The 14,863-nt window shown below is 41.5% G+C and overlaps 1 protein-coding gene across 8 annotated transcripts in view; it reads left to right on the plus strand.

Moving 5' to 3' along the window:
• Positions 1 to 530: 530 nt before the first annotated feature.
• trim36 (tripartite motif containing 36) overlaps positions 531 to 14,863 on the plus strand; it is a 32,705-nt gene continuing 18,372 nt past the window's right edge. Inside the window, exons 1-4 of one of the 8 annotated variants that reach the window (XM_084945812.1) lie at positions 531 to 962; positions 5,250 to 5,484; positions 10,132 to 10,197; positions 13,936 to 14,279. In XM_084945812.1, the coding sequence (XP_084801938.1) occupies positions 900 to 962; positions 5,250 to 5,484; positions 10,132 to 10,197; positions 13,936 to 14,279 (708 nt within the window). In that variant the 5' untranslated portion in view covers positions 531 to 899. Of the gene's footprint in view, positions 963 to 4,170; positions 4,423 to 5,249; positions 5,497 to 10,131; positions 10,198 to 12,931; positions 13,013 to 13,935; positions 14,280 to 14,863 lie in introns of those variants that run through there. The other 7 variants (XM_084945811.1, XM_084945813.1, XM_084945815.1 and 4 more) reach the window with 7 other exon arrangements.

Below are 14,863 nucleotides of genomic sequence, written 5' to 3' on the forward strand. Positions count from 1 at the left end.
GTGGAATATATCTGCATGAAGCCGTGCAGCCATCTGCCGACGCGGAACAAGTGGCATTGCCAGAAAAATTAAAAAACACGAACTTAATCCGGCTTCACAATCTGGCTTTTTCTCCAAACCTCTACACGTCTGGATGCGTCACATTTAAGGGGCGGTTTTCAGCTTCCCAAGCAACAAAATAAACCAAATAGTGGCACAAAAAGGCTACCTGTACTCTCATACGTGAGGCTAAATGACCACAAGTCGGCCCATAAAGCCTCATGTGCGCACGTGAGTGCGCCACCAGCCATGCGTAAAAGCGTAAAAGAAACTTGAATAAGCGGCACTAACTGATTTGAGACCCCCCTCCTCCCTACCCGACCCTTAATCTTCAGGCTGACATGATTATGATTTTTGTAGTGATTGACAGATTAAGGGAAGTCATTCACTCGGGGGGTGATAAATGGTAGATCAGGCGAGTACAAAGAGCTGTGTGAGGCGAGACATCGCCGCCGAGGGATGATGTGGGGATAAGGAGGGAGATGGCACAGGACGCTACAAAGGAGGGAGGGCGGGGTTTTTCCTTCCAAGATGAGGCTAACTAAAATTAAACTGCTGCCGGCATATGTGGGGTACTGTAGTCTCCACGGACAAACCTAAGCCCGTGCGGAGAGAGAAAGAGGGAGGGAGGACGAGAGAGGATGGATGATGATGTGGATATGGTCTGAGGAGCGGCTCTTCCTCTCTTGATGTTGTCTCACCTCCCCTGCGAAGCTGTGAAGCTTTTATCCTGTTTCTTTAACAAGCCGCAGCAGTTGTTTGCGTCATTTTTTTTTCTGCATTTTTAAATATCGAGGTGCTCTCTTCTTCTATATACTGTGCATCCATCGTCATTCCCACCATCACCATCATCTGTAGCCATGTCGGACTCGGAGGATATGACGGAGTTCGCCAGCATCGTGGAGCGGATCGAGAGGGGCGAGGTGAGGCTCATCCGCTCGGATGATTTATGGTCCTTCTGACAGCGGCGATCTGCCTGTCAGCATGCTCCGACAGCAGCAGCAGCGCCGGGCCGGCCTGCAGGACTGTCGGAGGATGGAGAGGCATGCTCATAGACTTCTATTCTAATCTGTTCTTTGTTGGTGTCACACAATATCCCATTATATTACGTTATATACACTACGAGTGCATGACTGAGTTATTAAGACCCACACCTATTGTATTCCTGTAGCACAAACTATTTTATTTTATTCTGTTCTTGGAAAATTTGTCACTTTACATTATTGCAGTTCAAAAGTAGAGATTCATTCCCTTAATTTAACCTAACCTATCTATCTATCTATCTATCTATCTATCTATCTATCTATCTATCTATCTATCTATCTATCTATCTATCTATCTATCTAGCTATCTATCTAAAAATTGAACATGATGAGCTTAATTAGAGGTTTTTCTGGGTGTGTTACTGGTTACTGCTGCAGGGAGAACACCGACTTCTGTCAAAATGTGGGCCACTTGGCAGCAGCTGTGGTTTTGATGAGACTGAGTTACTGAGGTGTGTTTGCGACTAAAAGGGGAGGGCTGGGTGGGTGTCTTTACCCATTTCATGCACTCCAGACTGACAGAATGTGCTGAAATGTATCTCTCCTGCTAGCACAATCTCTGGCATTCGTTCATGCGTGCACAGAGCTGTGCATGTGTTTCGTGTGTGACAGAAACAGGAGAAGATCTTAGAGGCGACTGACTCACACATGCCAGCCGCAGTTGCAGATTTCTGTTATATTTTAAGCTGTTGTCAGACCTGTCGTGCACAGTGAGTGATAGTGTTATTACAGAGAATAAATACAATTAGGAGCCCAGTAAATCTATTAATGAAACAGTAACTAGAAATTCTTTGCTGAGCGTCTTTCTGTGAACAGCAGTACAAAAATGCTGTAAGTGAGGGTAATGTGTCAGAACATTTCTACGACCTCTGTGAAACTGTTAAATTTAGTTTTAATAGATCACCATCCAATCTAAGAGGGCTGTTGGAGGGTGAATCAAATCCTAGAGGACCAAGTTAAACTCAGGACAGGCTGTCAGTCAGTCACAGGTTGACATACAGCATATGACATAATGACATCATACAGGACATTTAATGTTGTCAAGTCTTTGGACTTTGTGAGGAACAGAGGCACAGGGAGAACATGAAAGTCCACAGTGGCAGAAACTTCATCATGTGACACAGCAGCAAGATGGTGCTGTCTGGCAGTGTCGCTGCAAGGCCCGAGTGTCTGCCAGCAAACAAACAAATGACTAAACAGAGTCCTAAAGTTGCCCTCTGTGCCTCCAGTGACTGTGCATGCAGAAGCCGGTTAATCAATTCAAATAACATGGCCACTTTACTTCTTGAAGGAATTACAGCTCCTCCTCAAAGCACCCAACTTATTTTATGGTCACTTTTTGTTCTCTAACTGAAACATTATTGAGGTGACTTGCCAGGCAACCCTAGTGTTCAATAAAATAATTGCAGACCTGTGCAATAATCACTACAGCAAGCAATTATAGAGTCATAAATCCCCTAATGTAATGGGAAGGACCCTGACGTTGTAACGAGCACGGCAGTCTCAGTTTACTGGCCCCCTTTGCTTCTGGGTGTCAGTGTAGTAACCCGGTGTAAAGATGGACACACTGAAAAGGGTAGGCTGTTTTGTATTTTAAGTACTTTTGTAAAGCTTTTGAGAGCTTTCCCTTGAACTTCAAATTCAAGTGCTGATAGGCACATGAAGACACTTTAATTACCGGTCTGTTCTCAGCAAGCCTTCACACATTAAACACCACATTGCTAACATCTGCAAACACAGCATACTTTTCCCGAATTCAATTTGATTGCAAACATTCAACATTGTCTCCCAAAAATGTCAACCTGGGCTATCCCTCTGATATACAGTACAGTATTGTGCAAAAGTCTTGAGGCCCCCCGGCCTTTCTTTCTTTCTCTTTTTCTTTGTTTCCAAGGAGCCGACGTTTCTTTCACTCATTTTCAGTCCAGTCCTTGTATCTAATCATTTTTTCAGAAGAATGTTTCGTTTGTTAAGCTACCTAACACTGACCTATGAATAATTCAAACATAAGAAGGTAACTTAACTCAAGGGATGAATTAGTGGTGAATTAGTGCTGTGTCTACACATAACACATAACGGAACCACTTTTAAATTGCATCTTAAGGCACTTTGTTACTGGCAGCCTTTCACATATATGTTCCCATTTCTTTAGTTGAATCTATAGAAAGTGCCAAAAAATAATATAATTTGATAGAAATAAAGCAGTATTTTTGCACCAATAATTCCCGAGGTGCTATTAGCCAAAAACTTGGCATATCTCAGCATGGTGTGCAGTGTGCACTTTAAAAAATTGAAGAAACTGGACAATTGGAGGACAGAAAAGGAAATGGTATGCATTAAAACATATGTACAGCAGATTGACAGCACCTGAGTGTCATATCCCTAAGAAATAAACAAACAAAACATATCCAGCAAATATCGGACACGGGACTTGAGAGAGGCTTAGGATGTTCACAGAAGCTTCATCAGAAATGGTCCCAGTGAAAGAACGGTTGGCAAGAGGGAGTCTATCATGCAAATGGACAGCATTCCATTGGCAATGGCTTCATTTTCCAGCATGACAATGATCCCAAACACACTGCCAGAGCAGTAAAAGCATACCAGGATAGAAAAGCACACAATGGAAAACTGACAGTCACACTGGGAACACTGACTGGGATCATCTGGACAAACAACAGAACAGAAAGGAGCCAACATCCAAAGAAAAGCTTTCAATGTCCTTCAAGAAGCCTGGAGAACTGTTCCTGAAGAACACTCAAAGAATTTATAAGTAAGCTTGTTGAAGAAATATTTAGTCACACCAAATATTGACTTGCAAGCTTATTAGGAGTGTACAAACTTTGTTTTTGCCTTATATACTGTTTCAATGACCTAGTAACATCATTCAGTAACTTTTCACAAGAATTAGTTAATTCAACAAAAAAATACCTTTCAGCGTTTCGTGTATTTGAACATTTTCTTATGAAAATATCGATTCTATCGCGCTAGTAACGATACTGCCGATATTCGGCTCGATCCGCCCATCTCTAACATACGCACTCCCCCCTCCCACACGGCTCTCCTCCCCTCCTCCCTCCCTCCTGCCTGTCTCGGTCCGCCTGCTCTCCTGCAGCAGAGAAGCGGCTGCTGATTCACTCCAGGCTGCCGGCGCAGACTCTCTCAGCAGCGTCGCTCTATTTAAATTCACTCATCCGTCGCTGTCGGCATCTTCACGTCGCGTCGGAGAAGTTCGGGTGTTTTTGCTCGAGCCAACACGCCGGGTTAAGTGTTTTTAAGTCTCTCACACAGCGTTTTCTCCCCCGGGATGTCTGCAGAGATGCGGCGTAGCAGCATAAACGGGGTAAGTTGGAGAAAAGTGAGTTTCATGGTAGTGTGTGTGTGTGTGAGAAACTCGTCATTGTTCGCCTCTGCTGCTGGGACTGGGCATTGTTAAAAGTTACCAGTCTCCATTCATTGCTGACTCCAGCGTTTGTTTCACTTATTTCTTTGCGTAGTGACTCGCTTCAAACAGGCTTGGTCACTGTTTTCTGTTTAAACTTCCCTTTATCCTTCTGGGTATTTAACACGTGAGTGTTTTCTCTAAATTACTGCTGTTCAAGCACCACCACCAGCAGGAGGATGGATTGATTGATTACGCCGGGATGTCTCATCACACCACCTGAAAGAAATCACCAATCTGCCGCTTTAGGACTGCTGCAGAGACGCTCGTAATCGTCTTTAATGTGCTGAAACGTGAGCTGCTGGGCTCATGCGTTTCACTGTTTCTCTATATTTAGCAGGGCTTAATCCCGGTTTATGTAATCTATCGCTAACATGTTAAATACACTGCGGATGGCCATTATTGTGATAGTCAGGGGAGTGACTGAAATCAGTATAGCTGCCCGTCAAACCTACACCCCAGTGTGCCCACCTTAAAGTGCATTTCTCCACCTGCAGTGACACAGCATACATGCTCAGATTTGCAGACAGCATCTTCATTATAGTAGTTGTCTGGGAATCAAAGAGCTGTATCCTTCTGAGCTGTGATGCTATTTCTGTCTTTCTGTTCACCTTTTTTGTTTCCAAGTTATTTTTGTCTTGTTCGGTGTACCTGACAGCACGTCTGAAAACGCCTCTAAATGTTAAAAAGAAATCTAGTTTATTCAGTTATCCCTTCTCCATCATCAGGTCCCGATCAAGAACATAGAGAGGGAGCTGATCTGCCCAATCTGCAAGGAGCTCTTCACCCATCCGCTGATCCTGCCCTGCCAGCACAGCGTCTGCCACAAATGTGTGAAAGAGCTGCTCATGTTGAACCACGAGGACTCTTTTGATGCCGGTTCTGAGTGCTCCCTACCGGGCAGCCCCAGGTCCAGGGTGCCCTCCCCCTCCATGGAGAGGCTGGACAGGCTTGTGAGATCAGGTGGGTCTCAGGGTAAGGAACCAAAGCTTGTTAACTTAAAAGTGAGCTTCACAGGAAGGATTATGGTGTGGGGAGTTGAATCTCATATTTCTGTAGGTTTTTAAAAGCTTGTGTATCGAGGGCATTAGCAGGAACAGTGAGAGCTCTTGCACTGCCTAATGGAAGCTAATAATCAGAACACAAAATGCAATGCTCGACCATTTGTGGTGACTCCTAGGGGAATTGGTAATGCCAACTTCCTGTAACATCTTCCTCCTAGTTCCTTCAACTTCACCTTTTGCTTTTGCTTCTCGTCAAAAGGCTGCATGCAACAGGTGTTGGGATTTTCCTCTACAGAAAGGGAAAGAAAGCTTCTCAAATAAGGAAAAGTATGACACAAATAAAAACCGAAGGCTTGGGGAAAAAAAAAAAGGTAGTGCAACTGAGAAGAGGGCTTCATGAACCAATAAGCAAATCTTTAGCCAATGCAAATTAATGGTTGAGTGTGAATAGACTCGTGGAAACTGGGAGAGATGCTAAATAGGCCAAGTATTGTGCGACGTTTGGGTGCTAGTGCACCTCAGACGCTGCTCTCCCCTCCTCTTCTTGTCCTAGATAACGCAGAACAAACTTTGAGAAATGATTTTTAATCATTTTACCGCTCAGCTGTAACACCGTCAGTCATCACTATTTCTGATCCCGTCTGCTTCTGCAGGCCTCATTAGAGAGAAAGAAGAGGAAGTCGACAAGCTTTAGTTTTGTCTTCGAAAAGAAAAGAAATGTTGACAAGCTCCATCAGGCCCTAATCTTCACTGTCTGCCTTCTATTGGTCCCCGGGGCATCAAACACATTTGGAAATGTTAAAGTAATGACAAGAAGAGCAGCTATCATTTTCACTACACCTTTAATTGGATATGTGTGTATCGTCTGTGTGTGCGTGTTATGTACACACGGGTGAACAAAGGAGATCTGTAAGCTCCTTTTTTTTGCATTTTTATTTAGAGTTATTTTAAACTCTTAAAACCAAGCTGAGCTGGGAGGAGGAAAGCTGGTTGAGATTCGTCCGGGCGCAGGTGGCTAAATTATGTTTATGTTCTCTGCACAGCACGTTGCACTGTTGCAGTCCGGCTCAAGCGGGTCAATGTCTAAGCCTTAAAAAAAAAAAAGCGTCATGGTGGGACACAAGGCCGCCTCTGTGGCTCCTGAGAGCTCTGGGCTGGAGGCCATTTTCAGAAAGATGTTGTCTCATTTGCGCTCTTGACATCACCCGGGCTGTGTCTGACTTAAATGCTACATACCAACTCCAAGCAGGTCGTGGGTTCATGCTGGAATAATGGGATTGGGAAAGAGTGTGCATATTTGAAATCTTCAGAGTTTAATCAAGTCTCACTGTGCAATTCTTACTTTTTTCCCCTTTTTAAAAAAGGAGACGACAGATACAAAAATCGAGTAAATTGTTACATTGCTGCTGTGATGTTTACCAGAGAGCGTATGCATGCCTTAAAATGCCAAACATCTACATATGTGCTGATGAATCCTTTTTTTTTTTATTTCAGTGTTTTATGAGTGTGTTGTATTGAACTGGGACACCATTCGAGATGTAGTGTTGAATGTAATCTTTTTAACTCACTGGTATTAAAGGTTTGGTTGTGCTTTTTTTCCATTTTAAATTGATTTTTCAATTTTTTTTCTTTAAGATGACATTTGGGCATAATCAGTGGCTGACCCCAAATCAACATGTTGAGTGATTATGCTGTGAAAGTTGATTAAAATCAAGTTTACAGTGCTTGATTTTAGACTCTATGTAATTTATTTATTTTTGAACTGATGCAGACTTGTGCATAAAGGTGGGCACTCATTTTCTTACAATTATGGCTATTCAGTAACTCGTGCTGTATGAGACTGAGTAATGTTTAACCAACATCTCTTCTTGGAACACTGTCAAAATCAGAAGGGTAGCACTAACAAAACCGAAGTTTACTGAGGTGAACTCTTTGCAAGTTATTCAGCGCTGGTTCCAAACCACAGAGGCAGGGCTCTTGAACAGTCTCCCTGTTCAGCTCAAGTTTGTTCCTTACTGGCACGACTGCATCTGTTGATGCAGGAAATAATCAAATCCTGCTTTTTGAGTAAACAAATCTGAGGTTCTGCAAAAATCCAGGTTGTGCACAGAGCCACTGGACTCATTATGACTACTGCCTCCTTTCAGGTCAATGCACAGCATTAACGTATGGTAAATTCAGTGACATTTGGTTGACATGATATTTAATAAGGCTGTTCATGAGTGCAGATTTCCAGTGAGTGTAAGAAGGAAGCCTTATTAACACATTAACTCCCAACAGAACAAACTAACTCTCCTAGTGCCTTCACTGCTGGGAGCTCAGCTCATTGGTAGCCATGGTGATGCGACCTGCCTGAGAGGAATGACTGAGGGATTAGATGAAGGGAGAGAAAGAAAAGACTTGAGACTATATTTATCAGTGTGCAGCTTGGACAAGCCTCGCTGTACTGTGACTGAAAAGGGCCGTTACTAAAACGTGACGTTTCCCAGCTTTGGGGCTATAAACACAGCTAACCTTTAACTGCTAACCCTCAATAAGAGTTAGCTGGCGAAGGCTGCGTTGTATTTAGTAATCTTGTCACATGTTGAGAAATAAGCAAATTTGTTTTCTTGTCAGTGTTTTAGAAGTGAAATGCTGGATGCGAAACTATAGCCAGGAGATGGTTGGCTTTGCTTACCTGCTTTCTATTAAAGTATGTTTTCCATGCTCCTATTGGAAAATGTAACTGAATTATACATTAGGGCTGTGCGATATGACCAAAATCTCATATCCCAATATAAGACATCTATGTCCGATAACGATGTAAATCACAAAAATTTGACATTTTCTGTAAATTCTGTGAATATCGGGCAGCTCGACTTGCGTGAAGTGTTTCCAGCTGGGCATCATCTACCTGGAGACAAGTGTCTTAACAGATGCATGAAACGATACATTTTTAGAAGGCCGCCGTTTTCTTTGTATTTATTACACAGCGTGCTGCGGGGAAAATCCTGTTCTAACGTTTGAGTCTAAGGTTTATTTTTTAGCATCTGACGGCTCTTTTTTTGCTTCTCATCCATAAATACTCGGCATAATCTTTCACCTGATTCAGTTTATTTTGAAAAATCTCAACAGGATCTTGAGCTTTATTGTGAAAGGTTTATGTGGGGAAATAAACAAGCGGACACCCGATGGTTTTACCTGTTGCTAACAACAACACATAAAAACAGGCGCTTGTCCGTCTGTAGTGTGGTTATATTAAATATAAGAGAAAGAGGGAACTTTTAAGAAATTAATATAGCCACTACAGTGACCATCAAAACGATGAAAAATATTGCCGTAAACAGTTTATTTTGCGACACCACGAAACACATGATAGCGTAAAATGAAACGATAGACGTTTTTATATCGTCATCCTATATCGAACAGCCCTATTATACATTTAAAAACACTTGCTTCGAAAATTAAGGGAGATATAAAATGTTTCCGACTTTAGCCAACTTAATTTTGGTAACTCATCAACTTTGGTAGCATCTTTAGCTAGTTGGCTAAAAATGCTAATGTTTTTCGCTCTGAGCTGCCGCTGGGAAAAAAAGGGGGGGAGGGGATTTCCACCCATAAGACCAAAGTTTACATTCTCTAAATTTTTCTTATGTATGGCTATATTATTATTTTTTTTCTCTTTCCAGTGGCATAAACAAACTTCCGCAGTGTTAATTTATTTTGGTGTCCAGGGAAACTGTTTAGCATATGCATGATTGATTCTTTGCCTACAGGTAAATGACAGTCAACCTAGTCAAATGTTCTACATGGTGATAGGCCACCATAATTAGGGCTATCAGTCAGTTTATATCAATGTTCAGCCAACATCTCAGTTCAGTTTTATTCATATAGTGCTAAGTCACTGCAACAGTTGCCTCAAAAGGCTTTATTTTGTAAGGTAAACCTTACAATAATATAATGTGGTTTATAATATAAATCTCACAAAAATTAAGCTAACTTTTAAATCCCATATTGGATCTTGATGAATGAAATATCTGTCCTTTACACTTTGACAATCCCTGTTTAATTTGTTGAGAGCAAAATGGTATCTGAACATCATCAAAAGGAAAAAAGATTTCTCCCTTAAATCTGTGCAAAAGGCTGCAAATAGTGCAGTGGTGCTGGTAGGAAAGTGGTTTTAGCTTTGCCTAATTTTAATGGTGAGCTAAGCTAACTGTCTCCTTTTTTAAATTTTATGCTTGGCATATAAACATGACGAGAAATATTTCTCATAAACCAAACTGTTGCTATTAATACACATTCTTGGCCAAAAATAAAATGAGGACCACATTTATTAGTCCAGTCATGTATATGTTTCTCTCCTTTTAATACAAGTTGTCTAGTAATAATGCATAAATCAAGAGTTAAGTGTACTTTGTTCAAACTGTATTTTTAAATGTTTACACTGAACTGCATTACCATTTTTGTCACTTTTCTCATAAGTTGACCTTTTTTTTTTTTTTTCTCAGTGTCATATTAAAAAAAAATCTGTATTCACGCATCACTTCACATTATGCTTTGTTTCATTTAAAATATATTTTTTTCCTTGTTGTTCTCACCTCACTTCTCTGTTCATTGCTTGCAGCCACTGTGCGAAGGTCGTTTGGAAGTCGAGGTAGACGCGGGCTCCGTGTTTTGAGTAGCTGTAGTAGTGAGTACAGTGTTACTAGAACCCCTGTGAAACCCTAGTTTGGTTCAACCTCTTCTCTACATAGTCTGCATTAGCCCTATTCACACGACCATACAGACTCACACCCGATATAAAATAGGTTCTTATGAAGAATTGCTGTGATTAATACCATAAAGTAGGCTTTTAACTCTTTGTTAGACACTTAATGACTAATATCTGGTTTAAGAGACCCTTAAAAATGTCCACTGAGCATAAAACCTGAGTGTTAAAATGGCTATGAAATGCTCCAACGATGAGTCAGTATGTAAAAGAAAGTAGTGCCTGAGTGAGGGAGGGAGGTAGTGTCCCAGACAGAGAGGTTGCTTCGTACCAAAAAGGAATTGAAAGGAGCTCAAATTAGTGAGAAAGGGGCAAGGAAGTTTCCTAGGAGTTGAAGTGGAACAAGAATGTGTGTGTGTGTGTGTGTGTGTGTGTGGACTAAGCCTTACATTATTCGCTAAATCACGGTAGCAACTAAAGCAGCTTTATAGGGATGGAGAACTGTAGGTCTCTTAAGTTAAACACACAGTGGGGAAAAAAAGCATACAGTATGTTTGGACTTGCCAAGTTTGTTAACTGTCATTATTTCCTGATATGTTTGCCTTTTAATTTGCTCGCTATGCTTGACCTCACAATAATGAGTGTTTGAGAAACCACTTATAGGAACACAAACCTGTTTGAGCCTACCTCTAATTATTTTAAGCATGATTTAAGTGTCAGATTGCCAGCAAAGTAAAACGAGACTAACACAAGCCCTTTTAGTTTAACTAATGAAGTTTATTTAACATGCTCAGTGGATGTTTTTAATCAGGTGCAATTATTTTCTCAGCTTTGAAGCAGAGTCAGCGTCTCTTTCTTGAACACTGAAAAAATAATGTAGTATCCCCAAAGCCCTTTTAAAAAAAAAAAAAAAAAAAAAAGTACAAAAAAAATAATGGGAGCTGACTTGATTTTCTTTCGGCCTTGGAGAACATGTATTAAGTTAATATTTTACATTTCCATATTGAACAAAGTGTAGTTGTACTAATTGGAGTCCTGTTAATCTGCCTTGGATATCTGCTCATAGAAGTAAATATTTCATAAACTGCAGACTTAACCATTTTTATAATATACACTCACTGGACACTCTATTAAGTACACCTTGCTAGTACTGAATTGGACCCATTTTTGCCTTCAGTACTGCCTTAATTCTCCATGGCATTCAACAAGGTGCTGGAAACCTTTCTCAGATTTTTGGATCATGTTGACATGATGGTACCATACAAGCTTCACATGCACGATGATCTCCTGTTCAGCCACAGACCAAAGGTTGGATTGGGATCTGGTGAGTACAGTGAACTCATCATCATGCTTTGTGATGTGGTGCAATATGATCAAGGGATGGACGTGGTTAGCAGGTTAGCAAAAATACTATTTGGTTTTTTTTTTTTTACGATGCTCGTTTGGAGCAAAAGTGTGCCAAGCCATTATACCTGTTTTGATATTTGCGCTAAATTATGACCCTACCATGTGGATGTTGCAGATGAAATTGAGACCCATCAGGTCACCCCCACCCCAAGTCTTCTGAGCGTATGTAAGTTGTCTTAGCTGACAGGAGTGGCACGCAGTAGCTATAGTGCTGCTTAAGTTTCAATAAAAGATCCAGATATGCTCTTCTGCATACCTTGGTTATAACAAATTGCGTTATTTGAGTTACCGTTGTAACATTGTTCTCTGTAAACTCTGTTGATAACTTTGTGGGAGAATCCCAGTGGATCAGCAGTTTCTGAAGTGCTCAGACCAGCCTATCTGGCACCAAAAACTGTTACACTAACACTTAAATCACCTTTCTTCCAAATTCTGATGCTCAGTTTGGACTTCAGCAGATCGTTTTGACCATGTCTTCATACACTAAATGCACTGGATTGCTGCTATTTGCATTAACAAACAGTTAAATAGGTGTACCTCATAAAGTTGCCAGTGAGTTTAAACATCCAGAATGTATCCTGATAATCTGAAACCTTTTAAGGGGGGGAAAAAAAGAAATTGTAGGTTTCTGCATTATACTGTCTAAAGGTCTGGACAGGATGGAAAAAGAAAAGGTCAGTTTTTCTTTGCAATGACTCGTCAGTTTTTGCCTTTGGCTCTGCTCCCTCTGCAGATCCACAAATCAACACACAAACACGCTTTGCTTCAGGCATCTGCTCTGTGGGCCTTGTTTGCTCACACCTTCTGTGCTGACCAGAACCTGAGTCAGTGTGCCTGCATGACACGCACGTGCAGTCTTTGCAGGATATAAAGACCTTCAGCACCATTTGTTTAAGTATGAAGGCTTTTCTTTACTTTTTTTTCCTTTGCCAGACTTGTCATCCACTGACTCTGCTTGTCTTTAATAAGACCATGCCATCTTCATTTCCATCATTAGCCTCAGATTTTCATCGTAACATCATAGCAAAATGTTCAACTTCACCTATGTTAAATAAATTCAGGTAGAAAAACTGTGGTGAACAAAGCTCTGTAGTTTGTGGTCAGTCAGATCTGACCTCGTAGAGGTGCACCATCAGTGTTCACTGATACATCTGAAAACCCAGCATGGCTACACATCACATCAGTGTGTTTGCTGTTCTGCTGCTGCTTTTCCCTCAGCTGCTCCTCCTTACTTTTTTTGCTGAAGTGGTGCTTTCAAATCATTTTCCTGTGTTTTGCTTACCTGAGGAGTGTTTGATTTAATTTTTAGGTCCTCGGAAACGGAGCGGAAATACTGGCTTGCAAACAGAGATAAATCCAGCACTCCTCGCTTCCCCTGTCCCTCAAAAACGTGAAGCAATATATTAATTTTTGCGTGCTCTGGCGTCAGTTTGCTGGCTTTAAGTGTGGTGACGATGTTTTGTTTAACAGACCCTGCTTGTGTCTGTGATGTGATCTCGTGTAACCGTGTTGCTGCCTTGTTCTGATGCTGCCGCATCAGTAACAAGCACGATGTTGTGAGACTCTTGAAAGCAATGTTGCTTTAAGAGGAGATGTGCTATGTGAAAAGTGTTCCTGCATTGAACTGGACATGTCAGTTGCTTGAAATTTTTATTGAAAGTTTATTTTCTTTGTCTTACACTGCACTTCAGTTAAAATTGCTTGTTCTTTATTTTTGTTTAAATCATGTGGTTTGTTTTTCATCTTTATTTTGCCAATCACCCATTTAAGGGAAATTGAATTATTTCCTTTGTCCAGATCATTGTGAGCACTTAAAATACTCTTCCTTCATGTAGTAAGTGTTGAATGAAATGCATTTCTTATTAAGACTGTGTATAAGCTCCAAGGATGCTGACTTTCCTGTCAAACGTCACTCCTTAACCTGTTCCAGTACCCTTGATGGTCTTTCTTTGTGGACTTTTTTCCCCCTGACAGCTGCTGGGTGTATTGCCCCAATACAGCCATGCCTCAATTGTGCAGCTGTCACTGTGGAAATAAAGCACAAAGAGAGACATGCTGAGGCTCTATTTGTAACGTCAGATTTGCTTTAAGCTCAGTCATGTGAATTTGCTTTTCAAAACGAATCTATTTGTCTTTAAACTGTGCTGGAACATCTTGAAAGCTGTTAATTGACTGTAATTAGAAATCAGAGGACATTGTTCTTCACATAATAAAATAGGGCCTCAGGCAAGACTGGAAAATGGGTGTCCCGAGGCTGTGACTCTATATTCCTGACACTCATTTCAGTGCTCTGCCCTCGTTGCTCTCCTCCAGGTTCCATCTCCTCTCCGGGATGGCGTAGAGGATCTGTGACTCCCCGGGTCACCGCCATCCCGTGCCCAGGCTGCCAGCATGACATAGATCTGGGCGAACGCGGCATCAGCATGTTGTTCCGAAACTTCACCCTGGAGAGCATCGTGGAGCGCTACCGGCAGGCTGCCCGCGCAGCCGTCGCCATCATGTGCAACATCTGCAAGCCTCCACAGCAGGAGGCAACAAAGAGCTGCATGGACTGCAAGGCGAGCTACTGTAACGAGTGTTTCAAGCTGCACCACCCCTGGGGCACGCCCAAAGCCCAGCACGAGTATGTTGGTCCCACTACGAATTTTAGGCCCAAGGTGAGTGTGGCTCAGTAGCTGTCAGTTTGTTCTCACGAAGTAATAAACGATAAACAAAACAACTTTGAACTATGAACAGTTAACAAGATATGTTATCACAGAGTTAAACATTAGTTGATAGATTTCTGCTTACTTGATTGAATGGCGGTATGAGAGTTGCATGTCATGCATGGTGAATTTTACCAGCTGTGTTGGTTTTCTAATCATTGCTATACAGAAAGTTTGGCTTAAAACGTAACTTTGCTGATCAAACTATATTTAATCACTTTCTGAAGCTCAGAAAGGTCAGTGACGCATGGTGTAACTCAGAAACAGAATCAAATATACTTTACTCTCAGCAGAACTATAAAATTGGTTCCTGTGTCATATACTAGTCAAAAACAAGTGCAAGTTTGATCTTTTTTACATGTGAAAACCCAAACAAATTCTGTGATTAGTCTTCAATTCTTGTTGTTTGGTTTTAGTCTGGGGATTGGTAATTTGTTTGCTGAACACAAACTCACGTGATTAAGTGAAGTTGGCCGAGGCCAGGTTATTGCCATGCTGGAATCTGTCCGAGCTGTTGCTGCAGACTTCCATGTCCA

The sequence above is a fragment of the Perissodus microlepis genome, chromosome 12 (genome assembly GCF_051167445.1).
Source record: "Perissodus microlepis isolate ML-2025 ecotype Zambia chromosome 12, ASM5116744v1, whole genome shotgun sequence".
NCBI classification, from domain to species: domain Eukaryota; kingdom Metazoa; phylum Chordata; class Actinopteri; order Cichliformes; family Cichlidae; genus Perissodus; species Perissodus microlepis.